At 38.5% G+C, this 27,475-nt stretch overlaps 1 protein-coding gene across 2 annotated transcripts in view; it reads right to left on the bottom strand.

Annotated features, from left to right (window-relative positions):
* The window catches only part of ube4b (ubiquitination factor E4B, UFD2 homolog (S. cerevisiae)), a 77,804-nt gene that overhangs the window by 38,233 nt on the left and 12,096 nt on the right, over window positions 1-27,475 (bottom strand). Inside the window, exons 2-10 of one of the 2 annotated variants that reach the window (XM_067970368.1) lie at window positions 23,658-23,838; window positions 17,024-17,159; window positions 16,129-16,216; window positions 15,065-15,209; window positions 14,236-14,464; window positions 11,519-11,944; window positions 6,955-7,086; window positions 3,951-4,086; window positions 1,754-1,854 (exon numbers count right to left, since the gene is read on the bottom strand). In XM_067970368.1, the coding sequence (XP_067826469.1) occupies window positions 1,754-1,854; window positions 3,951-4,086; window positions 6,955-7,086; window positions 11,519-11,944; window positions 14,236-14,464; window positions 15,065-15,209; window positions 16,129-16,216; window positions 17,024-17,159; window positions 23,658-23,838 (1,574 nt within the window). The remainder of the gene's footprint in view (window positions 1-1,753; window positions 1,855-3,950; window positions 4,087-6,954; window positions 7,087-11,518; window positions 11,945-14,235; window positions 14,465-15,064; window positions 15,210-16,128; window positions 16,217-17,023; window positions 17,160-23,657; window positions 23,839-27,475) is intronic. The other variant, XM_067970369.1, reaches the window with a different exon arrangement.

Raw genomic sequence — 27,475 nt, 5'->3', positions numbered from 1 at the left:
ACTATTTATTAATTTGTTTGAAAATCTTCTAGAACCACCAATAAACAGGCTCATAACAGGAGCAAACCATAGTGAAATATATTTTAGTCCCATTTTCCAATATGAGATTTGAATCCTGCAGCACATATATTTGTTATAACAATATTATTGTTAATATTCCAGTTGATTAAATGGTAAGATCTTCTCCTTTAGTATAATAATGATGTATTTAAAGTAAAAAGTTTAAAGTTGGGGGGTGTAATTAATACTGAGGAGGACTGCGACAAAATGCAGGAAGACATTAATAAATTTGCAGAATGGGCGTGTAATTGGCAAATGAATGTCAATATAGATGTGTGAGGTGGTACATTTTGGTAGGAAGAATAAGGAGCCCACATTCTCATTGGAAATAAGTGTCTAAATAGGGTAGGGTAGCAGAGGGATCTGGGGGTTCAGATACACAAATCACGAAAAGTAGCGACCGAGGTTAATAAAGCCATTAAAAAAAAAGCAGACCAAGCACTGGGGTTCGTTTCCAGAGGAATAGAATTGAAAAGCTGAGAAGTTATGTTAAACTTGTATAGAATCTTGATTGGACCACACTTGGAGTATTGTGAACAGTTCTGGTCTCCATATTATAAAAAGGGTACAGAGGCATTGGAGAAGATGCAAAAAAGATTTATTAGGATGATACCAAAGCTGAGAGGTTATACCTCTTAGGAAAGATTGAGCAGGCTGGGGCTCTTTTCTCTAGAAAAAAGACTGAGGGGTGACCTGATAGTGGTCTTTAAGATTATGAAAGGGTTTGATAGTGTAGAGGTAGAGATGATGTTTCCACTTCTGGGGGAGACCAGAACTAGGGGCCATAAATATAAGACAGTCACGAATAAATCCAATTGAGAATTCAGGAGAAACTTCTTTAACCAGAGAGAGTGGTTAGAATGTGGAACTCGTTACCACAAGGAGTAGTTGAGGCGACTAGCGTAGATGCATTTAAGGGGAAGTTAGATGAACATATGAGGGAGAAAGGAATAGAACAATATGCTTATAAAGTTAGATGAAGTAGGGAGGGAGGAGGCTCGTGTGGACCATAAATACTGGCATAGACCTGTTGGGCTGAATTGCCTGTTTCTGTGCTATACATTCTATGCAAAAGCAGTAACCTATAGAATCAGCTGTTATATCAGATTCCGCAAACCAAATTACATCCAATGAAACTATAATTAGTTTGGAATCACTGTGTCAAATTCTACAAACGTCAAGGGTATAACAAAATCAATACACATGACTCCATTAGAAGAAACAGGATGTTGATTAGAAGCCATTTGACTTTTTAAAACAAATGTATTATTTCCCAGTCTGCAAGGCAACCAATGGCAAATTGGTCCCATTATTTGTTCTGACTTGTTTGCACAAGGTGCATGAAACCTTCCTTTCCCTGATGGTGAGACTAGCAGCCCAGCCTCTTCTATTCACAGCTCATAAGTAATGTTGATATTTGAACCAGTGATTACAGTAGTGGAAAGCAAGCAACTTCACTGCTGTGTTACCAAAGTTTTCATGACACTGCATTATCTTGAAAGCTTTAAAAGTAAAAGAGAATGCTAAAAATCAGTAATGGTTCAAGACAAAATAAGGTTATTGAGAGATAACAGGGAAGTTTTAATTTTGTGTCTAGACAACCAAGAAGCATCCCATGTTCCCAAAATACCGATTTAATCATTGTATCAGGAAGCAAACTGATGTACACTTACATTTTGACTAAGAAACTAACCTTGGCTGTGTGAGGGCCCCCTGCAATACAAGGGCAGCGTGGGAAATACACTGGGATCGGATGTTGCTGAGCAGCTGACTAACAGATGGTTGACTGCACATCTGAAAATATTTAAGAAATTTTTGGTTACACATTACATTCTGCAGTGATTCATGTATAAAAACATTTCAGCAAAGGTAGGATAAAATATACTCCAAAGATGACACTTTGAGAGATACTCCGCTAGATTAAATTCAATTCCCCCCTTCATGACCAAGATCACTTAAAACAGTATGCCAATCATTCCTTGTTACTTCCTTCATACTATTAACAAGTTTTATTCCGTCAGCATTTTTACTAGGCAGATCATTTCTCAGAAGTGTCAGTCAGTGATACTCAAAATCATGTGATGAGGCAGGTTTGTTTGTAATTTTTTTTGAGGAGGGGGTACAAGAACAACTCTGCCTTCCAACCCAAAACATCATGTGGCATTGTGCAACTACACTGTATTTCTATCCAAAAATCAAGTGGCGACATGCTGGACACAGTCAACATGTTTACTGATTGAAATATATTTTTAGTCACCAGTTGCCCTTTGAAGTCACTTGCAGTGTTCCAACACTTCAAATATCAGCTGCCATCATGGGTGCATTGAAACGGAAGGAAAAGGCTTGCAAGTATCATGGTCACATTTAACTATAAATATAACACTTTTTTTTTGAAAACGGACTTTTCCTGGCTTTAGTAAGTCTGGTAGGTTTACCTTCAGGTGTTTGCTGCCTGTGAGATCCATGTGCCAAAATTGGCACTGTTGGCATAGGTCTTAGCAGAATATAAAAACACCTTCAATTAACCAAATAAGAAGTGTCTCCTGGCCTTTCTCTAAATATCTATAAGCACCTATAACTTAGTTCCCAAATGCTGTTTGATCTGGAAGTTGGGTTTACTTCTTCAATAGCCCTAAAGAGGCCGACAAAGAATTAATCACCCTCCCCTGTAGATGGCCAATAAGAGGCAATTAAAAGAGATTGACTGAAAACTGACATTTGAGTTGAGTACCTTTGTTAATTAGACCAATTGACCTGAACAAATGAATGGATGTCTATCAACACATCAGCTAATCTTAAATTGCTTTACAATTTGTATTTGTAAGTTTTAGAAATAATCTAAACTAAAATGTTATTGGAAAAAGTGTCAATTTAACAGACAGTAGCTTCAATTTCAGTCAACACCTCCACCATCAGCTGTTCTACCCGCTCACCTGTCTCCCCCCGCCCCCCAACCAGATGTATCCATCCATGGTTCCAGTAATCAAAATATTAATATTTTAAAAATACCAGATCAACTTCATTGATTTTACAACTTTACTGATTTCACTTAAGCTGCTTTTATATTATGTAAGACCCATGTAGAACCACTAGTTCCAGATGTACTGGCTTTACCAAGCTGGCTGTAAAAACAAAAGTAAATCTGCTATGAATTTTTGAACTGGTGACTGGGATTACCTGTTTTTTGTCAGGTCTGCCCTGGCGATCAAGTTTGGTGAATCCTGCAGGTTTACCTTTGGGTTGCAGTCGGCTGTTTGAGACCCATGCGTTAGAAACTGGAGGTGTTAGCATGGGTTTCACATAACATAAAAGCAGCCTTACAAGAGAGCACATTTAAAATTAACAAGCCTTAACTCCCCCTACCCACAGTAGTGGATAGATGAAAAGATTCCCCATCAAAAGCGACTGAGGCATAGTTGATGGCTCCTTCAAAAAGGAGCTGAATAAATATCTAGTTGGGAACAAGACTAGAGGTTAAAAGCAAAAGTGATCAAATGCTGCATGGCCTGTAAAAGGTCTTCTGTTCTTAGGGGAGGGAGTGAGAGATGGAATAAAAAACAAAGAATTACTTGTCAGTGGAGCAGATCACAGGTGAATAGAGGAGATGCCAGTAAGGATGAATATTTGGATTCCCTTTGAGTTTATAGGCAAAAAACTTTCCCTCAGGAGATTAAATGGTTGGAATGGAGTCCATTATAGGATAGATTCCACATGGTCTGTGAAAGGAATAGGTTTTATGTACTAAATAGCCTTTTCGCATTTCATGCTTTACGTTCTTATGATCAAAAAGACATCAAGGATTGATATTAGTTGGGTATCCATACTACATACTGTGATTTTTGGAAATCTTGGCTAGACTGCTAAAAATAAAAGTTGTTTTAATAGTTTACCTTTGGAGCTTTTCTCTCTTCTATTCCAACTCTGTCAAAGCACTCTATGAGGTAGTTCAACATCTCTGTCTCCTTACATGCTTCAATTGTAAAACGATCACTGCCAGACTCTGAGCAAGCACCACTTGTACCCAGGCTGTGAAAGGGAGGGTGAAAAAAAAATTAAAAATCAAGCATTTCTAAGTCAAGTGTACGATGGTAGTGGCGAGAGCGTTTTATGCCTTGTACATAAGGTATGAATAATACAATGCACAGTCATATTTAATCTATGAATTATGCACTTTGTGTAGATAAATAAATATAAGACAGGTTGCAATGTACATGCCATTAACAAAATGGTGGTCTTTAGAGCTTGGGACTCCAATCTTGAATAGGCAACACGGGAGCAGTTGGTGGTGTTAAGAAATGCCAATCCAGATGCTAAGGAGTTGTTGCCATTCAAAGAGGAAGGCAACTAAAGTGGGACAGTCTGAAGTCTAGTTAGCTAAGATATAACACGCTTATATTTTCTTAAACAGGTTTATTCATCCTGGGAAAAGATAGCAAAGATGTGTTCCCACCATTCTCAGTCAATACACATTACCTGTCTAGCAATTCATAAAGGTGCACAGCTGTAAGCAGTATTTACATCACTTAGTTGTCACGTAGAGAAAGGAAAGAAAAAAAGTGGGAAAGGGGGAAGACAGCAAAACTAGAGAAAAAGCTTAAAAATGGATTTAAGTTTCTTTGGTAAAAACAACTTAACAGGTACCTCCTGATCATATGAAAAACACCACTTCACAAGCCAGTCAAAATTGTTTGTGTTTCAACAGAGGACGGTCACATGAACATGTCTGTAGCAGTGAGGTTTTATGTAACATTCATTGCACAATTTGCTTGAAGGAATCAAGTTATTGAACATGCATGCATCCATGTGCATTATATTAAAGGCCAAAGTCTTCAATACACGCTATCCAAAAGCACAACAGTATCTAAATCATGATGTTTGGCACAGACTATGTATAAAACAAATAGGTTGTGCCCAACGGAAACGTGGCTTCTCATCCAAACTTAGCAGTTGTCTGGAATACTTTTAAACTACCACTTTTTAAAAAAATGACCACCACATTAATTTGCAGTATTTAACTGATCAGCGTAAAACAAGACTGAGCACATTTTTGAGTCCTAAACACGGTTGAAAATTAAGAAATCAAATTTTAGTTCTATAGCCATTAATTTCAAAATTTCAGGTCACCATTTTGAATTATGCTGCTGCTCATTTAAGATTAGGCAGAAGCCTTAACCTCAACCTCAGAAGAACACAATACCATCTCCTACATTAGGAAATCATCATGAACTCTCCAAGTTGGTTAATTAGTACAAAATTAGCAGTTTTGCACTATAAACTCGTGCATATAAAAAAATGGCTCAAACTTGCTACATGCAGGATCTTTACAGCTTAGAAAGAACAGACTTTCATTTAATCAGCCTTACAGGCTTTCAATCGAAGTCCAGAGGTGAAAGGACAGTGTTCGAATGCAATGCAATTGCCAGTCTTCTATGTTTTTCTGAAGTAGTGAATATTAGGTTGCATATTGTTTCAATATGAGTGTTACTTTCATTGCCACTCGTGGACTGTAATGGACTTAGCTCGTATACAGCATGACTACAGCAAAAAGTCCTACCATATAAAACCGTGAAATGCCATTTCCAGAATTTTATTCCTCTTATGTTCTTCCCCACCCTCTCCACCTACATAACAGATTACCCCAAAACAAGAAGAAAAGCAAGCAATCTACTCTTAAGCTCTCTATTTAGATTGCTCTGTAAACAGCTACTAAAAAATTCATAAGACCAGCCTTTGAAGACTAGCACATTGATTTCTCCCTTTCATATTATAACACATTACTTCGACTAAGCCTAGCTGAAATTGGGAAATTATCTCAAAGGAACTCATGGGTGTAAAATCATGTCTCATTACTTACAAGGAATAGCTCATTAGGATACATAAACTCTGCCATGTCTTCCCAAATTCAAACAAGATGACAGGAGTACAAATCAGAACATTTTCAGCTTTCTTCTCATTTATTGAAAGAAAGTGCCATGTGCACAAAAGTACTTCCCAAATTTGTTACCAAGGAAATACTATGATTCAAATAGGTCCAACTGCATTCAATATGCAGTCGAAACTCATTTAATAAGCAATCTGTTTTACCACATCGTATTTCAATGAACAAAGTGTACAGTTACAGCGAACTAAGTATATTCAACTTAAATACCTCTGGGTTTTAAGCTTTTTGAAAGCTATCTGATATTAGCAATTAATTGTATTCATAGCTTTGTGTGGTATTAATGATCAATTTAGAAAATACAATTTGACCATTTATCTCAGCCTATAACAGAAGAAAACAAAGTGATGGTGATGTCATTCATATCTGCAGTTGCAGATTTGAGACTCCCTTACTGCAATACTCCAATTTGCTTCGATGTGGCAAGCATTGTATATGTTTTCAAGGGCAACATACTAGCACAGTACGTTACAGCACCAATATGTGGCATCATGGATGATGAGTCATAGGGTTGCAATCATAATCCACACCACTGAACCACTGAATGTTTAAAAAAAATGGAGGGAGTGTCATTAAAGACTGCTCTTGCACACTTTCTTGCATCTTATTTGAGGCCTAAGAATGGAGGGAGGGAATTTTACTGTTTAATGATGAACAATACATATATTTTTTGGCTACACCATTTGCTGGGTTCACTCCCCAGTTATCCATCTCCTGGCACAGCATTTACAGCTCAACCCAAAAGCTTTAAACTGAAACAAAGCAGTCAGTGTACAGATGTGCAGCTACAAAGGAACAAAGTGAAAAAGAGAATGTGTAATAAGAAATGAAGAAAGGAGACTAGGTAACAAAAAGATCCTACTGTAGCTACAAAAATCACATGCTGTTAGTTGCACTTTCAAATGCTTAACCCATGCCCATTATAATAAAAGCTGCCAGTCCTGTATAACCGATACCTGGAACCAAACTGGACACTAGACAAATCAACATCATCTTCCTCATCATCATCATCGTCATCATCATCACTGCTGTCCTCAGGTAAATCAGAAAGAGCGAAGAGGAGAAGGGAAAAGGGGTTGTTGTAGATACTACCAGAGGGAAGATTTAGAGATTTAGCATGAAAATCAAAACAGAAAAGAAAAAAAAGACATTGAATCAAAACAAGAAATTTGATGAATTTGTTTCCTCTTGATTTATTGTGCTTAAATGTAATTTACCAAAATAAAAGTGAGTGTTTTTAAATAAGTGAGTCCTACAATACAGTTTAAGAACAAGCTGTGCAATTCATTACTCATGAACTACACATGCAGTAACTTTCATGAGTGCTGCAAAGGTCTTGATCTATGCTCTGTAATGATATTCCATAATCAATCGCCAACAGATCACAACTAACAAATTTATTTCAAAAGGAAGAAAAACATAATTGGAATTGGCAAAAATTTGTATTTCTTAAAATAGCTTGGTTATAATTATAGCTGATTTGATAATGGATCTTCTTCTATTTTGGTTCACTTTATTTATTAAAAAGGTATCTATTTAAAAATAGGAATAATTAATTTCAATAGTTTGGCACAAACTGTATCAAGGTGGAGAAATTCAGCTCACACTCCCAATTCTAAAGTACCCTTACCAATACAGTTGTGGAAGTACTGAGGATGAAACATACATTACAATCATAAAATGATTCAGCACAGAAGGAGGCCATTGAGCCCATCTGTCTGTGCTGACTCTTTGAAAGAGCTTTCTAATTGGTCCCATTCCCCTGGCCCATCCCCACAGTCCTTCAGATTTTCTCCCCGAGTAGCTACATTTCCAAGTAGCTAACTAAAAATAGTTTATCCCAAACATAAAAAGCAAATCAAATTCTATTGGGCCCATTTTCAAGTTCCATCAAGGTAGGTCGTTTTACTAAAATTGACAATCAACAGTAACCTTAAGAATACTAACTCAATAAGCTAGCGAGATAAGCACAATTAGGTTACACTGCATCTTTCAAAGTTCACGTAACCACAATAGCACAAGCAAGGCATCAGCAAAAAATTTTTAGAGCAACAATTAAAAGGTATGTAACCTAGAAAGTGCTCAAATGGTCAGCTGTTACAAAAGCTTCTGCTCTCTCAGCCTAATACCTAACGGAGTGGGTCCACATCACATACTGGGAATCTTATTCAGAAAGGCTACAATAGCCACTGATGTGAGAAGACAGAAAAATAAATAACGCTGATGCATCGGGGATGCTCTTCTGAGACGTGAGTTAATGCACATTACTGGGACAGAGTGAATGGAGCTTTACCATGCAACCATCCATGCTAGAAGTGTTTGATGCAGGAATGGAATGCCAAAAGTGTAAAAAGTATTCCCTTCCTCCGCAATGCCATCTCTCATCCTGATACATACAAAAAGCCCCACAAAAACTATTTTACAAGTCAGATCTTACAAAACAAGGCCATTTTAAACTGAAATCCCAGAAATGTTACCAAATTCAAGTGGTTTCTACTAACCAACAGGGAATAACTGCATTTTTCTGCTATAGTTACTAATATCAATGCAAGTGCAATATAACAGAGGGCGACAAAGATTTGGTAAACACCCAACCTCACAAATCTTAAACAATATGAGATAGTGAAAAGACAATATTAATCTAAAGTTAAAAATGTCAAAAAAAAATGTGGGTGCTACACTAATCCAATTATATGGAAGACAGGGAAGATACTGTGCTTAACCATTTTTTGATAGAAATTGCTGCAAACTGAAGTTAGCCTCCCATCGTCCACCCTCTATAAACCTGAGCTCGTCCAAAACTGTGCTGCCCATATCCTAACTCACACCAAGTCCCGTTCTCCCATCACCCACGTGCTCGCAGACCTACATTGGCTCCCAGTCCAGCAACGCCTCGATTTTAAAATTCTCATCCTTGTTTTCAAATCCCTCCATGGCCTCGCCCCTCCCTATCTCTGTAACCTCCTCCAGCCCAACAATCCTCAGAGATCTCTGCACTGCTCCAATCCTTGCTTCTTGCATATTCCCGATTTTAATCGCTCCACCATTAGCAGCCGGGCCTTCTACTGCCGAGGCCCTATGCTCTGGAATTCCCTCCCTAAACCTCTCCACCTCTCTTTCCTCCTTTAAGACACTCCTTTAATCCTACCTCTTTGACCAAGCTTTTGGTCACCTGTCCCAACACTTCCTTATGTGGCTCGGTGTCAAATTTTGTTTAATAATGCTCCTGTGAAGCGCCTTAGGACATTTTACTACATTAAAGGTGCTATATAAATGCAAGTTGTTGTTGTTAACAAGGATATCCTGTATAAGTACTTTTAAATGTAAAAAAGTATAGTGATGAGCTGAATTTCTCCAGAAGGAGCACCTTGACAAATGATTGCTAGTAGCTGAACTATTAAAATTTATTTAGGAGCAGCAGAAGCCACATCTGCAGTAGCAAAGTATAGTTAACTTTCAAAGAAACAGCTTGCATAACTGTTTCAGCATTTTATTTCTAGCTCGATCCATTAGAAATATATTCAAGTTTCTGCAGCATGGTCAATTTGAGGAAGATTCTCATTTCCCTGGTGCATGGGCCTACGATCAGCAGGAACTCAGGAGTTAAGACCAGAAGTCAGCAGCATGAATACATAAACTGCATTTCTGAAATGGACATCCCAGGCAAACACAAGCAGACAGGACTGGAAAGACCACTGCGGGCCATCTGCCTGGTTCAAATTCAAAAAATACCATACCCCACTCACTTTATTCCTTCATTAATTCTTTGACCAAAAAAAAATCTATTCAGCTCCCTCTTGAATCTGTCAATACTACTACCCCCTCAAATGTCTCCATGAGCTGCATATTTGACATGTTCACCATCCATTGTGTGAAGTTGTTAAATCTAAAGCTGTCTGTTCACCTTGCCCGAACTAAGCTCGTGTCCACAGCCTCTGTTTACAGAGTTTGTGGTTATGCCAAGTGATGTATAGGGGTTCAGTCTAACTATAATGCTTAAAATCTTGAAAACTTTGATAAGGTCTCTCGAGCCTCATTTCTCCAGTGCAAACATTCCCAGCTTCTTTAGTCTCTCCTCCTCATTCAGGTGCCTAATCCCTGGTATCAGTTTAGCTTCCCTCCTCTTTAGCCTCTCGAAAGCCAGGGTGCCCTCATTGTAGTATAGAATTGCATACCATATTCCATGTGACCTCCCACCAATAAAGCCATGGCAATTTCCTCTTATTAATACATATATTTTTCTAGGTGCTTCATTATTTTCTCCTTCAGGGTGCTGCTCTTATGTTTTACCTACCACAGCAGTTAGGCTTACTTTTATAAATTGGCATTACATTTAGATTTCTCCAATCCTCAGACATTATTCCCATTTTCAATGAATCCCTTAAAAATGCCTGCCAGGATATAGTTAATTTCATTAGCCATTTCCTTAGAACCATAGCGAGCAGTTGATCCAGGCCAGGTTGATATATCCTGTTTTATTTCTCTCAGCCTTATTCATAACTACCTCCTTATTAATAATTTCTAACACCCTTAATATTTCCTTGTCCGTCCCGGAAATTCCACCTCTGACTGGGAAGGTAGCCCACGGTTTCCTCTGTGAGCAGTGACACAAAAGATGTTTCGGATATCTACCATCACTTGGCCATGAGATACAGTGTCACGCTTGGGATCCTACTGTTTCCCGACCACCAGTTTGCTATGAATATATACTTATAAAAGCATTTCATTCTATGCTTTATATTCCCCACAATCTTAAATTTTGTTTTCTACTTGAGCTCTATTTTAGCCAGTTTCTTAATCTTGTTATTTTCATCCATAATCTGATTTGTCTGCAGATTTATACACGAGGACTTCACTCTTTCATTCCTCCCCCCGCAACATTATTTTGCTTGCTGTCCATATCAGTTTTCCTCTCTCTGCTACACTTCTTTCACAATGGAATATAGTTACTTTGTATTCTCCAACATATTCTTAAAAGTATCCCATTTATCTTGTGTACATTTGAATATCTTCATTATGGATAGCGTGAGAAACAAAATGTTTTAATGGATAGGTTTCTTAAGTGGTTACAAAATTAGTCAACCCTTCTATTAGCATAAGCTAGCTTCCGTGGAATACACTGAGGAATTTTCCTGCTCCGCTTGTACTTCCCAGGCTTATTACATTCTCTTGAAATATCCAGTGGTCTACCTAAAAGGTAGCAAACCTCACGCACTAAGGGAATTCAAATTGGAATAAGTTAAGACTAGGACCCTTTATACAAGAGGACATCACAGTCAGAAAACAATTTTAAAAATCGGTTCAAATTTTTTAAATTTCTCATGCTAAAACAAAATACCAAGTGCATTGAAAACTCAATATTAGATGTATTTGTGAATTTCTTTAATGGTAACTCAAATGATGTATATAAAAACACAAATGCTGTATAAATTTTGAATAAATGTTCCAATATCAAAATAAATATTTAAAAGAGCTCATGATAGAAATTTTCAAAACTTGATACATTCTAGTTCACAATACCTAGGAGGTAGCTGGTTCAGTGGAGAGGAGCGGGGAGCTGCTGTAGGAGAGGTGTAAGAGACTGGAAATAATGGTGGACCCATTACAGAGGGTCGTTGTCTTGGAGAACTCATTTGAATTGATGAAGGGCTACTGGCAATAGTTTGCGGGCTGGAAGACACAGGTGTGATTGGCAATGGACTTGTACCAACATTTCTTAGCCTGGGAGAAGTTGAGAATAAGGGTGGATAGCCCATGGTCAACGATGGTTGTCCTGAAGAACTGGCCTGCGTTGAGGAAGGACTAGTAGCCATAGTACGTTGGCAAGGAGAACTGGGCGTCAATGAAACAGGACTTGCAAACTTAGGCTGCTGGTTAGCACTGCCAGCAATCATGGAGGGGTGGCTTGCTGTAAAGGATCGAGAACTTGGGCTGGTTCCATACAGACTAGAACATCGAGATACAGAGAGAAATTATAAAGTAGGAAAGAAGAGAAGAGAAAAATGAAACAGCAAGTAATAGATTAACAGACTTGTATCCCTAGAATTGCATACCTGCATTTATCCTTTCACATACAATAGCATCTCACACACACAGTGTTAGCGTGTAATTCCAATTAGTTTTGTAAGTGATGACGATATAAATCAACTAATGCTCTTACAATACCCAGGTAATCACAAGATACCCACATTTTATGAGCAGTCATGAAGAGCTTAGTCACAATACAATGGCTCAGCAGCTTATACTTCAGTTCTACATTATTACTGGAACACAAACATTGGTATTAATAGATTTTCCCATCACATCCATTAATATAAATTGCATGTTTCTCTCCCCTTCCCTACTTTAATTATTAAAGCAAATAACTAATGGTTGGCATCAAGATTTTCCAGATAATCTATTATATTAAATTACAGTATTGACATTAAGAAAAAAAACATAGTTTTACACTGAAATGAATCATCCCCATTCCAGGCTAAAGGGATTCTTGCCCACATTAAAAGAAGCAAATGTTTTAAAGCATCTCATCACTTCAAGTGCTTTCTTCTTTTAAGACAAAAAATAATTATGTGCTGTCCTGAATTTGGGAGGTCAAAAAATTGAATAGCATGAAGAGTTTATTCAAAGATGTTTAAAATTACAGAAAATAACTAAACAAAATGATGTTTTTATAATTAATGTCTATGGACACCTTAATTGGAAAAAAATCCTGCATTAGCCTCTGGAATCCTTCTACCTTGGGCGAGTAATAATTAGATAAAGCAACTCATCAACTCTAGTTCAATGAGAACTATGAAACACAGCTAATGACATAATGGTATCCATACTGCAAATTCCACTCACAACAGTGATTTATACTTAATTTATGGGTTTTACAAATCACTACCAAAACTATTTGTAGCCTGTGTCAGCACTGGATTTTATTCAGTCTTATTGCCAGCCTCTCTTCTACCACCGTGACTCTTAGTTCTGGGTCATAGGCTCCTTTCCTCGGTGCGTGTTGTATAACACAAGACGACACACTATCCTGATCTCAGTTGTTCTCACAAGAACTAGCTAACCAGCTGTCCAAACTGCTGCAGACAAAACGCACGTCAAAAAACAAATCTCTTCCTTCCTTACACTCCTAAATAGAACAGAAGTGATTTCAAAAAATAGCAAATTCTGGCAAATAAAGCACTTGTGACACAGTCAATATACCTCGTTCGCTTGCTATCCAGTGGTTGACTCAAAACACCCAACATTATCATCCAAAATATATATTCCCATCTTAAACCTATACTTGCTATAAAATTACCTGCAGCATCTTGAAATCGGAGTCAACTGCTATGCTAAAAACGTTTAGATTTAAAACCAATCAATGCACATATCTAATATATGTATACAATAGGTAAGTAATTCTTGCCAATTATTGGAGTCAACTGTTTTTTTTTATTCATTCATGGGACGTGGGAGTCGCTGGCAAGGCCAGCATTTATTACCCATCCGTAATTGCCCTCGAGAAGGTGGTAGTGAGCCGCCTTCTTGAACCAGTGCAGTCCGTGTGGTGAAGGTACTCCCACAAAGTACAAAGATTGCATCTGTATTCTTGCAGCAAATCAGGGACATGAATACTTGACCATAATCCTACACTCTCCAAAAAGGAGAAAAATCTCAGAGCTGAACATTCTAGTAAATGAAGCAGAAGTGCACCGAAGCATGGGAATTGACAATCAGGAGAAAACGTCCAGCTGTGAATCAATATACTTTTTCCAATGGGGTGCTGTTAAACACACCTGCATCTTTTGCTGTTAGAAAAGGTAGAATAATTACACAGTGAGATCAGTCAAAGAATGGGGAAACAAAATATTAAACACAAGAGAAAGACCAAAGGCAAAATCTCTGGACTTAACCAACGAAGAAAAAACAGTCACACCAGAAAAGATAATAGAACACACAAGCCTTTTTTTAAAAAAGCAAACACACCCAAATTATAAGGTTGCAAAATATGAAAATGCCCCATTTTATGACCAGTCATCTTTAGAAGACTTGTAGAAAGCAAGTATAGCATTAAGAAAATTATGACAGGCTATTTCACTCTCTTCCCCCATGCACCCCCACCCCATGCTTTCTTTGTCACAGGTATTTTCATTCAAATTACAAAAATACCACATCACATTTCGAGCCCTCAACAATTCTTACACGTTGAGCAAACATTTGAACACACCAGAAAACATCTGGACTCTTATCACACTTACCTCGATAAAGAACTGGCACCAAAAGAACCCGGGCTACAAAACATGGGACTTGTTCCATGACTTGATGGAGGGTTAAGGGGCAAGTTCCTGTCAGGTGACCTTGCAGCTGCTGCAATAGGCTGAGAGGTGGCAGTCAAACTGGCAAATGGGTTGTCTTCTGGCATTTGAGTGGACAGCATCAGAACCTCCATTAGAATCTGGCCAATCAAGTCTTTCCAGTCTGAGAAAACTAGTCAAGCAAAAAATACTTCATAAACAGGCAGTATTCAATTTGATTTCTGAACACAACCATACAAAGTTGGTGCACAGTGGGCAAGTTTCACACCTAACTTATTTGTTGCACTATTTTATCTTCTGATCACAGACATACCACTACAATTGCTTAATCTTATTGAGCATGCTGAGGAGACAGTTTCCCCTCTACAACTGTACACTGCAATTAATTTTATTTATTAGCCAGCTGGAGATCCATTTACAAGTCAGTGCTTACTCTAAACTCTGTCAAACATACATACCAATCTAATCAGTACATGGACCTGGGGGAACATTTTCTGTTATATATGTGTGATTAGCAAAAACTGTCCCTATATGGTAAAAGTTCATAGCATTACAGGAAGGCAAAACAGAATTACTCCCAAATGCAGAGAAACAGAATGTGACGAACAGAAACCCGACATTAAAAAGAGAGTTAGGTAGCAAGAGAGCTGAAAATTCAAAAACAAAGTAAGGAAATGTGTGACTTTCCAAATTTTGCTTGACGATTATCGTTGGCTGAAAAAGTTTGGAGAAAGGTAATTCCAGACCATCTGTTATTGCCGTTAGTTCTTACCTTCTTTTGCATTTTGTTTAAACTCTGCAGCCAGACCAGGTAAGAAAATCACATCCCTGTCACGTTCCTTCCAGGAGACCCGGAAGATTTTACATATAAGCGAAAGTGCTTGCTCTTCTGACACATATGACCCCAAAGAAGGTTCCTAAAAACACAAGCAGTTGTTACTGATTGACTGGGGCAGATACTAGATCTCAACAGTAGCACAATCACACAAAGAAAGGTGGAGTAGGGAGGTCGTTAGATAGAGATGAGGACCAAGAACCCCATCAATATTTGTCTTCCTTACTCCAGGGACACTAATGTCAATTGCAGTTCCCCTCTCCCACCCCAACCAAGAAAGTTTATCTCAACAATAACCAGGTACAGGGGCCTTCATGGTCTATAGGACTCAATGTCATGCTAAGCATTGCATTTAGCTAATCTATCCATAAAGCTATTGGGGCATCTAATATTTTGGAGTTTAATTACATCAACCTAATGAACCAGTAGTTTAGACTGTTTCATCAGCACTTCATTACCATAACACATACATTACGTGTTAAGTCTGATTATTAGCAGTGGGCCTTAAATTCATTAGGCATAAATTTATAATCTCAATAGCAAGTATTTCATATAAATTCCGAGTACAAAGTACATATATTCAATTTCAAAAGGTATGCCATACTTCACCATACCAAACACTGCTGATCTTAGACACAAAAGCAAGTGCTCTTTCACTCTCCCACCCACAACTGGCATGAACAGCTTTCATGTGATGCTTCACTCAGCAGGCCAGTTAAGATCCCATTAAACTCTTCACAAACAGCTGGAACTCAAAAGTATGACATTAGATTTAAACTAGAGTGTCTTAACTACACTACATAGCAACTTTCATGAGCAATCTTCAACACCTCAAAAATAGTTTGTCACTTTTCCCCATACCCTATTCAAATTCCAGAGTTTAAGACATGAAAAGCAGAATCTAAGATCACTGCTTTAAGTCACTTCAACATTTGGCCACTATTGTAGGCCTACTGTACAAAATTACACAGCAAAATCTACACAAGCACGAGTCATTGTACCTTATCAGTCAGACTCCTTTTTTCCCTGCGATCACCCTCATCAACTTCCATATTTTCAATTCCTGAGTCTACATCCACTTGGGACATGCTGTTTAAAGGAGTAACACATTGGTATTTACTGCATGAATTAAGCAATCAACCAGCTGCAAGTTTGTTTTAAAGATCAATGTTTGAATGAAAGGCAGCAACATAGTCCTAGCCAAATTGTTTTGGTTAAATAACAAGAAATTTGAATCAGTTCATTTCTAGGTACTTTATATTTGTAAGATGAAACAAATAATTAAAACAGTCACTTATTACTGGCTCTTCAGGAGTTAGTAATAGACCACTTTTAGTGTTAAATATAGAAGTCTGTTGGTTTTACCGTCTTGTTGGTTTACATTGCGTAAACATAACATCGTCGTTTGTTTCTCACTATTAGCTTTTCACTTATAGAAGCTTAACATTTTGTTTTGTAATTTAGCAGACCCATTCCTGATGGATTGCTAATGTTATAATGGCACTCCAACCCACTGCAAAAGCCATTTCTTCCAAAAATTACTACATTTGCTTGCATTACTACATTAATATTCTATTATCTCAAATCAAATCATGGATTGATATGGCTATGTTCATTTTACAGTGAGCTGAAGTGCTCCAATTAGCTCAAGATCCTATATTCTAATAATAAACACATTTGAACAATCCTCACAAGGCATCAATAATTAGCATGTTGTTTATCTGGAATCACAAATTTATTCATAAAATAAAAATCAGCAGAAAACCACTTCAGTTTCCTAAGAATGTAGGCTTTAATCTGCCAAACCTTCCTGTCCAATCATTGCTTCTTTACATTAAGTTATATGATTACTGCACAAATATGGAGGTCGTCCATGCACAGATACAGGTTGATTACCTTTTCTCACAGGATACACTATCGATATCCATACTCTGAGATCGGGAGAGACTCTGAGACTGGTTTTCAAGGCTATTTGATGGGGAACTGCTGAGTGAGCTCACTCCTTCGCTGCTCTGGCTTCGATGTGCAACACCTGAGAAAATAGATAATATTCAGTAATAGAGGCAGAGTTGACGTTGGGGGAGGGGAGCAAAGAATTTTAAGCTTTTCTTTAAAAAAAACCTCCCACAGTCTAGTATTTCTTTTTAACCTTCTATTGGGAGACTGGAATACCAACAGTGCTACATTGAGACAATATGACATAATGCATGTTTGTATTGAGGTGGGATATGAGACAAACCCCACCATCTTTCCCTTAGGGCAGAATGTCATTATGAGATGTCCATCCTGCAGCAGAGTTGACAATTTAAATTTCATTTATCTACGACTTATAATTCCAACCCTACTCTGACAAACTGCCCAAACTCTCTAGTGTTTGAAAACAGGAAGTCACTACAGACTAGAAAGAACAATGTTTAGGTTTTTCCACCTTTGACCTGCTGCCCTTTAACTAGACTACATTTGCCCGTCCCAGATATACTGTATAGGGCAATGAGGGAATTAGTCTCAGGACAGAAGCCATTATGCAATATTTCACAATATAGGAACAAGAAAACACTCGCCACATCAGCCATTTTGCCCATGTAAAGAGCCCATAAATCACAGGCTATGGTGATTTATCTCAATAGATAAAAACGAAACAGCGATAACATACAACGGTTTGTCTTCCCTTAAACTCAATGGCGCTGCATTCTGGTGGCATTTCAATGTGAGGTTTTAAAAATGTAGCTGCATCTCTAAACCATGTAGCTGAAGACTTATAGGTGGCTTCAGATGGTGGCTTGGAGTTGGATTCCCTCTCCTCTCCCCCAGTCTTCAAGTGACCAAACAAACAGTTCCATTCCATGGTTTGAAGTCCTAGATATGCATCAGAAGGACTTCCTCCGGCCATTTGTAATGTCCAGCACCAAGTTATGATGTGGGGACTGGTGGGGAGGAAAAAAAAAAGAGGGGAAATGGTTGCAGGGAGGGAGGGGTCTTACCTACACTGACTTGTCACTTAGCACACACACCTTTACAAAAAATTCTTCATGACAATCTGGAGTAAGCTTGATACGCAGCAATGGACTTGGATGTCTAGACAGCAAGATGGCTGGCACATCACAAGTTAGCCTGCGTGGGTCCTTCCGTCATGCCAAAGGCAAATGTCCATTGTTTAAGCTGATGAGAAAAGGGAGGTTTGGTACAATAGCAGCTTCAATATGCTACCTGGAGGCTGGATATGAGACCACGTGCTCACATATATAGTATTCGGCGGCTATCATGATTAGATTGCAGAGAGTCAAGCAGTTGATTGTGAAATTTTGCACCCCTGGTGCGCGTCCATGCTGTGCTCAGGAGGATGGTGGCAGTGCACTGGGAGTTGTGGTATACTACGCTGCTCATGAGGAATTCATTGTATCAGCTGTCCACCTAGCAAAGGCTCAAACCCACACTGGTCAGTTGTCTACTGAACAACTAGCCACTGTCCTTCCTGGATGGAATGGAGGGAGCAAGGAAGGCAAGTCAAGTTGACTCTAAATGCCATGCCTGGTAATTAGATTAGAATAGAGTCAATCCTCCGTAGAAGATTCAGTTTTTCTAATACCAAAACCAGATCAATCTGCAGTGCTCTAGGTCACTATTGATGGTTGACCAGCCAACCCTGGCTCATTAATGGGACCTGGAACTGGGATTCTTCATAAAGTCCAGGCTGGAAAAGCAGCAGCAACATTACCAATGCACTGTGCTGGTAAGTTAGAGTTTTGTATCCCTGCAAACATTTGGGTGCCCCTCAGCCTTGACTTCTGCCAACCTAAACTCTCTGGATTTCAGTAAGTAGGGGTGACATGCACTCCATGTCAAGCAAACAGAAACTATGAGTGTGGGATTTCTCAAGAGCTTGGTATGGAGACTTCCACCCTAAGTCTATTTCCCTCAGCTATGAGCTGTTTATCGGAGTAGGGCAAATGCAGTCCAGCCCAAGGGCAGCAGGTCAGAGAAGGAAAAACCTCAACATTTCTGAACATGCTAACTAAAAACAAACATCTTAATTCCTCAAATAAAAAGAGAAAATACTGGAAAAGCTCAGCTCTGTGGAGCAAGAAACAGAGTTAACATTTCAGGTCGGTTCTGTCGAAAGGTCTTCCACCTGAAACGTTAACTCTGTTTCTTTCTCCTCAGATGCTGCCTGACTTGCTGAGCTTTTCCAGCATCCGCAGTATTTTGCTTTTGATCTTAATTCCTCACCCCAGCCAGTTTGTGGCAGATTCGGCCTGAGCAGCTTGATTCCCAACTTCAAACCACCTCACTCACTAACGACTATTTCTCTCTCCAGGGAACTTCTGTGATATTTGCTGCTGTGTCTCATTCGCACTTGTGGTGTTGTGAAGTTATTCACTCAGATAGTAAGGTCAGGCACTCAGGCCAGGCGCAAGTGCACCATGAAGTGGATGGTAACAACAATGAACGAACACACACACATATACACATACACACACATCTGCAGAATAGTGTACTATTTGTCCTGGCATGGATTGAACCCAACATACTTAATTTCCTGAGGGACAGTTCTGCAAAGTTTCTCCTTTATGTAATAAAACAACATTTTAGAATATTTAATCTTACATGCCATGCTAGTTGATCTCTCATGGCACTGCCCCAAATATCTATCTTACCTTACATGTAATATATGCAAACAATGTTATCTAATCTTTGAGCTGTTTTGACTACACTGTAGTAGCATTTGCCAATCTCAGGTAGGATAACTGTCATATGAAATTGAATGGGCTTTCCTAATGCTCTGAAATTTTTAGAATTTAATTTCAATATAAAAACTGTGGAATTCTATGCTCCAGATGTGTACATGCAAAACCCCAAAAGAATGAGGTCATTTGACTGCACCTTAACTCCAGTAAAGCATTATACCTGGTCAAATAAGTTCATAGTTTTGAGCTGGCTGTTGCTATCCAGATATACTCCTTGCTCAGTTTCAGAAATGTTATGGGTAGAAGATACATTTTTTTTAAATTCATTCTTGGGAAGTGGATGTCACTAGCAAAGCCAGCATTTATTGCCCATCCCTAGTTGCCCTGAGAAAGTGGTGGTGAGCCTTCAGAGGGCAGTTATGAGTCAACCAAGGTGTAGGACTGGAGTCACAGAGTCCAGCCCAGGAAAGGTGGGTTTCCTTCCCTAAAGGATATTAGTGAACCAGTTAAGTTTTTATAACAATCAGACAGCTTCATGGTCACTTTTACTGATACCAGTTTCTTTCTAATTTCCAGATTTAAAAAAAAAATCAATTCAGATTCTCAAACTGCCGTGGTGAGGATTTGAACTCAAATTCTCTGGATTATTAGTCCAGGTCTCTGGATTACTAGCCCAGTAACATAACCATACATTATGAAGGCACAAGCGAGAGTTATATCGAATGAGTGGGCTCATCCAAGTGATCAATACCACAAGCGGGATATAAATAATCTTAAGTACATAATGTATTTATACCATAGGTTAAAAATTAATTTGATAGCGTTTAGTAAGGGTAATTATATAAAGAAGTTTTAAATTTTAATGAAGAACAGTACTTCTTTGAAAACAGTGTGAACATTAATCGTGTTGTATAATGCAGATTCAAAATATTTCTGCTTTGAGCGTTTGTTTCAAACAAGCTTTCAAAAGGAAAAAAATACTTCCAGGATTGGGTGGGATAATGTCACCTCCATAAAGAATTTAAAGAAAAGGACAACACATAGCCTCAGGAGACATTCTCTGCCCTGGGTTCCATACTTCAAGTCTATAGCTCAAGCCCCTACCAATTTTGTATTATCAATTGACTCATTACCATAAAATTCAAATAACAGCACATCTCAAAAGGATTACTCATTACACAATTGCTCAACTTTTGCCAGACTGTCACAACATAAAATGTAATTCAATACATCTTATAACTCAAATTTAGTAAGAGAATTTCCATATTGTAAACAGGTTTAAGGTACACAAGTCCTGGAAGCTAATGTATTTATAAAATGTATTCTGCCTCTGTCATCTCAGTTTAAAATGAAGACATTTATGGATCTATTCCCACTATTGGATTGGCTTTACAAATAACACTTTGCCAAATTTGAGCTACAGAAAATAAATCCGAGTTGTAAAAATTCAGTATTCTATTACTAGGGGAAAGACTTAAAATAATAGGCAATGGTTTGTCTAAATGTATTGTATTAAGATTTGAATTATCCGCAACAGTCAGTGATTTAAACAGCTCTCGAATCCCAAAAGACTCCCAGCTCAACTAATTTAGGGCATTAAAGTGAAAACAAGAACTTCTAGTTACCCAAATCAACCAAAAGCATCAACTCAAAATATCCCAGATATGTCAGCATGTGTGCATTTGGCTTGTAATGAAGAGCTGCTAAAAGTACCAATGGAGACACTCCAGAGTCTCATGAAGACAAGTCCAACAAATGGCCAGAAATCAATGTTGCTGGGATTTCAGCAAAATGAAACAGGGGGCATGTAAAATTTTCATACATTTCCACTTGAACTGTAAAAGCAGTACAATTATAAAAAACGTTGTCCTGGCAAACCTGCATTGTATAACACTTAGATGAAGGACTGATAGTTACTGACCTGTCACAGATGGTGCTAGTGATGGAAACAATCTAAGGTGATAAGTTAAAAGTAACACACAAGCATATTGGTGTCATTACACCTATTGACATCACAGCTATGGATCAGATTGACTGTTTTCATAATATTATTGAACCTGAATGAAACCCGTAACAGTCAAGGAGTCTCATACATACGTTTTTAATAAAACATCAATTTCCATTCCAAAAAGATGATTCATTACTGGAATACTGGAAATTTGATTCAAAACTGTTCAAAATATAGTGCAGAAATTTACCCATAATTCACAGCACAGCAGAAACTTCAATCAGAACACCTGTGCAGCACCCATCCCCTAGTGCTAAGGATCTCTGTCTCTCTAAAACAGGGCATCTAGAGGCACAAAAGCAATCAGTCAAGCCAAAAGTTTCAGGTATTTCAAAAACCAAGACTGTCCCAAATCAAGCCAGGGCAGTTTGCCATAGACTACATTAGATGGTATGGAAAAGCAACCTGGGGCAAGCAGGGGATGCCACTTAGCACCACCCTACAGTAGAACCATCAGACAGAGAACCTGCCATGCAGGGAGCCACAAGAAAAAAAACTAAGTTTTAGCACCCCATGGTTTAATGTGGAATTTTGATGTATTGAAGAAACTAAGACTTCAAGTGCATTAAACTCAAATTGATAGCACATATTTTACTGGCGGGATTGATTTAGCAATCCTATTGGCTCCTTGACCAAACGAATATTTTCCACCCAACTTTCTGACTGTCATTTTAGGGGCAACTGTAACCACTGTTTCAGCTGTTGCTACTATTTAAAAAGACACACAGATAAATTTGTGACTGTAGCATTTTCCTTTGAGGCCAGCTTAAAAATGGGGAAAAAAAACTGCACTGGTTGGACAATTTGTGAACTACCAGAATGATTCAAACCTCAGCTTTAACACAAGACAAAATTGGCTCCACATTTCTCACTTGCCCAGCTCCACTCCAACACAAGCTGACAATAATGGTAACATTTTACAACAACATATTTTGACGTTTTTTTTATGTCTTTGGGATTTTTTTTTTTTAAAAAGTCATGTTTTTAACCAAGTCCTCCCAGCCGTTGGCCTCAGCGAATCACGCTAACCTTACTATCGGGTTGCAGTAAGCTGCATACGCCCGACATGCCACACAGCCACCAAGATAGGTTATGCACAATACAAAACCAACTTAAATCGTGGTCTTTTCACCTCAACACTTGCCTGTTTATAGATTTGCGTACCAATTTCTTTAAGTTCTCAGCAGCCCTTCTTTTGCAAAAAAAACCCCTTCACCCACCCTTGCCTACTAAAATCAAAACAAAGATAAACCATATCCTTGGTGAAAATTCATCTAGTTTTGTATTTATAAATCTAAAGGGATAGAGAAGGGATTTAAGAGCCAAAAGTGAATGAATTAAAATATATATAGAAAACCAAACTATTTTAATGAGAAAGGAAAGAATGGAAGAAGGGGTGACACAAAGTATAGATGTTGCAAGAAAGCATCTGATGCAATGGAAAACCTTCCTGCCTATGTACAATTTCAATTACTTTTATAACCAGTTCACTAGGGATTTTCTATAATCTATTCTTAAAACCCCAGGTTCTCCTACAAACTCACTATTAAGTGGAAACAAATATTAAATAAGGCACTGTTTTCAGACACATCTCCTGGATCAATCAGGACTACCAACAGGTAGGAAAGCTTAAACTTTGTCCACAAACCAAATCTATACTTGACCATTGCAGTAAACCTTCAGCTTAGGTTTGAAAGAAATCTATAAAAGTAAACAAAAGTGTTAAACACTTCAAATTTTTTTTTAAAAATCAATATCTCAAGTCAAAACTCGAAGCAAAATGTGAGATTGATACAAATGTAGTTAGACCAGTTGACGCTATCTCACTCTCCCATACCTGTTGCTCCAATAGGAGATGTGGCAGGAGTCATGCTCTGTGCATTTAGGCCCATATTGTGAGATATGCCTGGCGTCGCTGCAGATACTCCTGGTGGGTTTTCTCGCTGTGGGGAGGTAAGCGGAGTGGTGGGTTGTGAAGTTGGTCCACCAGCGAGCCGTGCAAGGCGTCTTCTACGAATCTGTATTCAGAGGGGAGAAAATATTACTGCTTAAAGTGACACTGGTGCATTCGCCAGCTTTGAAATACTACAGAGCTTTCTAAATGTTCTGCGTAGTTCCAAAACAAGTTATACACACAGATACAGCACAAATGCTAGAAAGGCTCCCAGTAATCAACTGCAGATTATTTCTTGCTAAACCTGCAGTAATGAATGTCATCATGCATCAACGGCAATGGAGCAAACAATCGACATTCACACTACAACAACTTGTATTTATATAGTTTCTTTAGCATAATAAAACATCCCAAGGCGCTTCACAGGAGCGTCAAACAAAATTTGACATGGAGCCAAATAAGGAGATATTAGGGCAGGTAACCAAAAGCTTGATCAAAGAGGTAGGTTTTAAGGAGCGTTATAGAGGAAGAGAGAGGTAGGGAGGTGAAGCGGTTTAGGGAGAGAATTCCAGAGCTTAGGGCCGAGGCAGGTGAAGGCACAGCCACCAACGGTGGAGCGATGAAAATTCGGCATGCACAAGAGGCCAGAATTGGAAGAGTGCCGAGATCTCGGAGGGTTGTAGGACTGGAGGATATTACAGAGATAGGGAGGGGCGAGGACATGGGAGGGATTTGAAAACAGGGATGAGAATTTTAAATTCAAGGCCTTCCCGGATAGAAAGCCAACGTAGGTCAGCAAGCATCGGGGTGATGGGTGAACGGGACTTGGTGCGAGCTAGAATACGAGTAACAGAGTCTTAGATGAGCTCAAGTTTATGAAGGGCACAAGGTGGGAGGCTGGTCAGCACAGCACTGGAAAAGTCAAGTCTAGAAGTAACAAAGGCACGGATGAGCGTTTCAGCAGCAGATGAGCTGAGGCTGGGGCGGAGACAGGCAATATTACAGAGGTGGAAGTAGGTGGTCTTGGTGATGGAGAGGATATGGGGTTGGAAGCTCAGCTCAGGATCAACTAGGTCTCGAACGGTCTGGTTCAGCCTCAGATGGTGGCCAGAGAGAAGGATGGAGGCGGTGGCTAGGGAACAGAGATCGTGGCAGGGACCAAAGGTAATGGACTAGAAATTACTGTAGCCGGCGAACAAATGGCACCTGCCATTCGTGAAATGGCTCTTGCCCGTTTAATTTCCACGAGCTTTTGAACGGCAAGTTGCTGTAAGTGGAAGATCGAAACGGCACAGCGCCCTGAACAGGGCAATCAACTGTGTATCTCCTTAACCAATCAGATTGAAGAATTGTTAATGAACAGCACAGAGTTTTAACCAGGAAGTGTAGGTTAGAATCGAGAATTCAAATGTCAAATCAGGTAAATAAAAAGAGGGAAAGAAAGATTGGGTTAAAAGAGAGAAAAAAACAAAGAAAAAGATTTTAAAAATTGAACTTACATTTTTTTTTAAATCTCTAACAATTAAAAGCTGAAGGAATGAGACTCCACACTTGTAAAAGTTAAATTTTCAGTGCCAGAGAGCTGGTTTGGCAGTAATTAAAACTTATCACACCATTAAAAAGGGTACTTAGACTGAAATGGACAAGCCCTAACTTTCTGTGGCGAGTTTAGTTCGCATCTACCATGCAAGTACAGGAACTTCATGTCGTTCATTGCATTTGAATGGTGAGTCAGACAGTAAGATTCCGTTTTCGGGAAGCTGACGGCATAGCAGCGCATCTCGGACAGCAACTTCCAGATTTTCGCATTTAACCATGCATCTGCCCTCGCCTGAAGTTGCTATGCGATTTGTGCATAAGTAATGATGAGCGTCATTAGCGTCACCGTTATTTTAGCAGTAAATTCTATCCCATTGGCTTCGGTCTTCCCAATATTTAGCAGTCATGGTCAGCATAAGAGCAAAATAAAAAGGTTCAAAGTTTAAACACAGGATAAATAGCAATTTCAAGGCTGTAATTTAATCTCAGCATGCAAATGATGTTATACACTACTCAAGCTTTCCTCTTCTCGATCGTAATTTTACAAGGCATAATCTATCACTTGTCTAATTTCAAAAAGGCAGTATCTGATTTCTTGATCTGCACTGGCCAAATAAACTTATTCTACAAATACATCCCTATCTGTAACATGACTGATGCAATTGTAACTTCATCTCAACTCCATTTCCTTTGATTACAATAGAAAATGGCACTCTTCTAAAATGTCTTTCCACAAGCTGTTTTGTAATGTATGCATCTTCAACAGTCCAAGAAACAAAGCAACATCTTCTTAAAAAATGTAAAATGCTAAATTATTGCTTATAATCATTAATGGAAAAGGAACAATACTGTCTGGACAGTGTAATTTCTACATTATGGAATCAGTAATAGTTTAGATGAGTTTAAATGTGGTCAAAGTGGTGCACAATTTCTTCAATTTCAACATTCCCTAAAAAAGTCAAGTTAATACAAAAAGGTGAGGGGCATACCTTAGGACAAATAGAAGAGGAGTTCAGGAGAAGGATGCTGAAGGAAAAAATAACAAAGGGCATAACGAATTGGGGAATATAAATGGATTAGGGTCGCAAGGTTTAAATGCGAATGTGCAAAGATTTAGAAATAAAATGTTGGGAGCTAAAGTCTCGAATTAGAATGGAGGGATAGATTGTTGTAGCCTTAATGAAAAAACAAAGATGTGCATTCATGTAGCGCCTTTCACGACCTCAGAACGTCGCAAAGTGTTTTACAGCCAATTAAGTACTTCTGAAGTGTAGGAAATGCAGCAGCCAATTTGCACACAGCAAGCTCCCACAAACAGCAATGTGAAAATGGCTAGATAATCTGTTTTAGCGATGTTGTAATGAAAACTTGGCTTCAGCTGTGGAAATATTGGAAACTGATTTTTTTCCAGCTATAAAATGGTCAGGAGAGATAGCGAAGGAAAAAGAGGAGGGAACGCCTTATTAATTAAGAACACGACTAGAACCACAGAAAGAAAAGTTCTTATTAATGGAGGTGCTAAGCATCCATCTGGGATGAATTTAGAAATAAGAATCTTTTACAATACTGGGAGCACGTTATAGACCACCAAGTAGTGGTAAAGAAATTAAGAATAAGATTTGTAGGTAAATTACAAGGGCTTGCAGTAGTAACAATGGGGACCTTAACTATCTAAGGCAAATCTAGCACTGCATCCTCCTGTTGGACGTGTAACGTACTGATTAAGGAAACAGTTGTGGACACATTCTAAGAATCCCTCTTCATTTTGGTCACCTAACTTTTGTCATATAACATCTACAACAGTTTCCTTAATCAGTATGTTGCACATTCATCAGGAAGAATGCAGTGCTAGATTTGCTTCTGGGTAATGAAGGACAAGTAAACAACCTGAAGGTAGAAGAACACTTTGAAAATAGTTACTATAACTTACTTAGGTCTACAATGAAACTGAAAGGAAATGACGACTCCAAGATAAAGGTGTTGGATCAGAAATTAGTTAATTTCAGTGGGGAAAAAAATGGGAACCAGCCTAGAACAAATCAGTTGGAGGAAAATAGCAGAACAGACCAGCAGTGAAAAATATTCAAATTCGGACTGGCAAGATGTCGGTAATAATGTGCCTCAGGGACCTATATTAGGACTTCTTTTGTTTTCTATTTATATAAAATGATTTGGAAATATGCACAAGCAGAATGGTATCAAAGTTTGTTGCTGGTACCAAA

Source organism: Heptranchias perlo, chromosome 32, assembly GCF_035084215.1.
Source record: "Heptranchias perlo isolate sHepPer1 chromosome 32, sHepPer1.hap1, whole genome shotgun sequence".
NCBI classification, from domain to species: domain Eukaryota; kingdom Metazoa; phylum Chordata; class Chondrichthyes; order Hexanchiformes; family Hexanchidae; genus Heptranchias; species Heptranchias perlo.
This window is presented reverse-complemented; position numbering and strand designations above follow the sequence as displayed.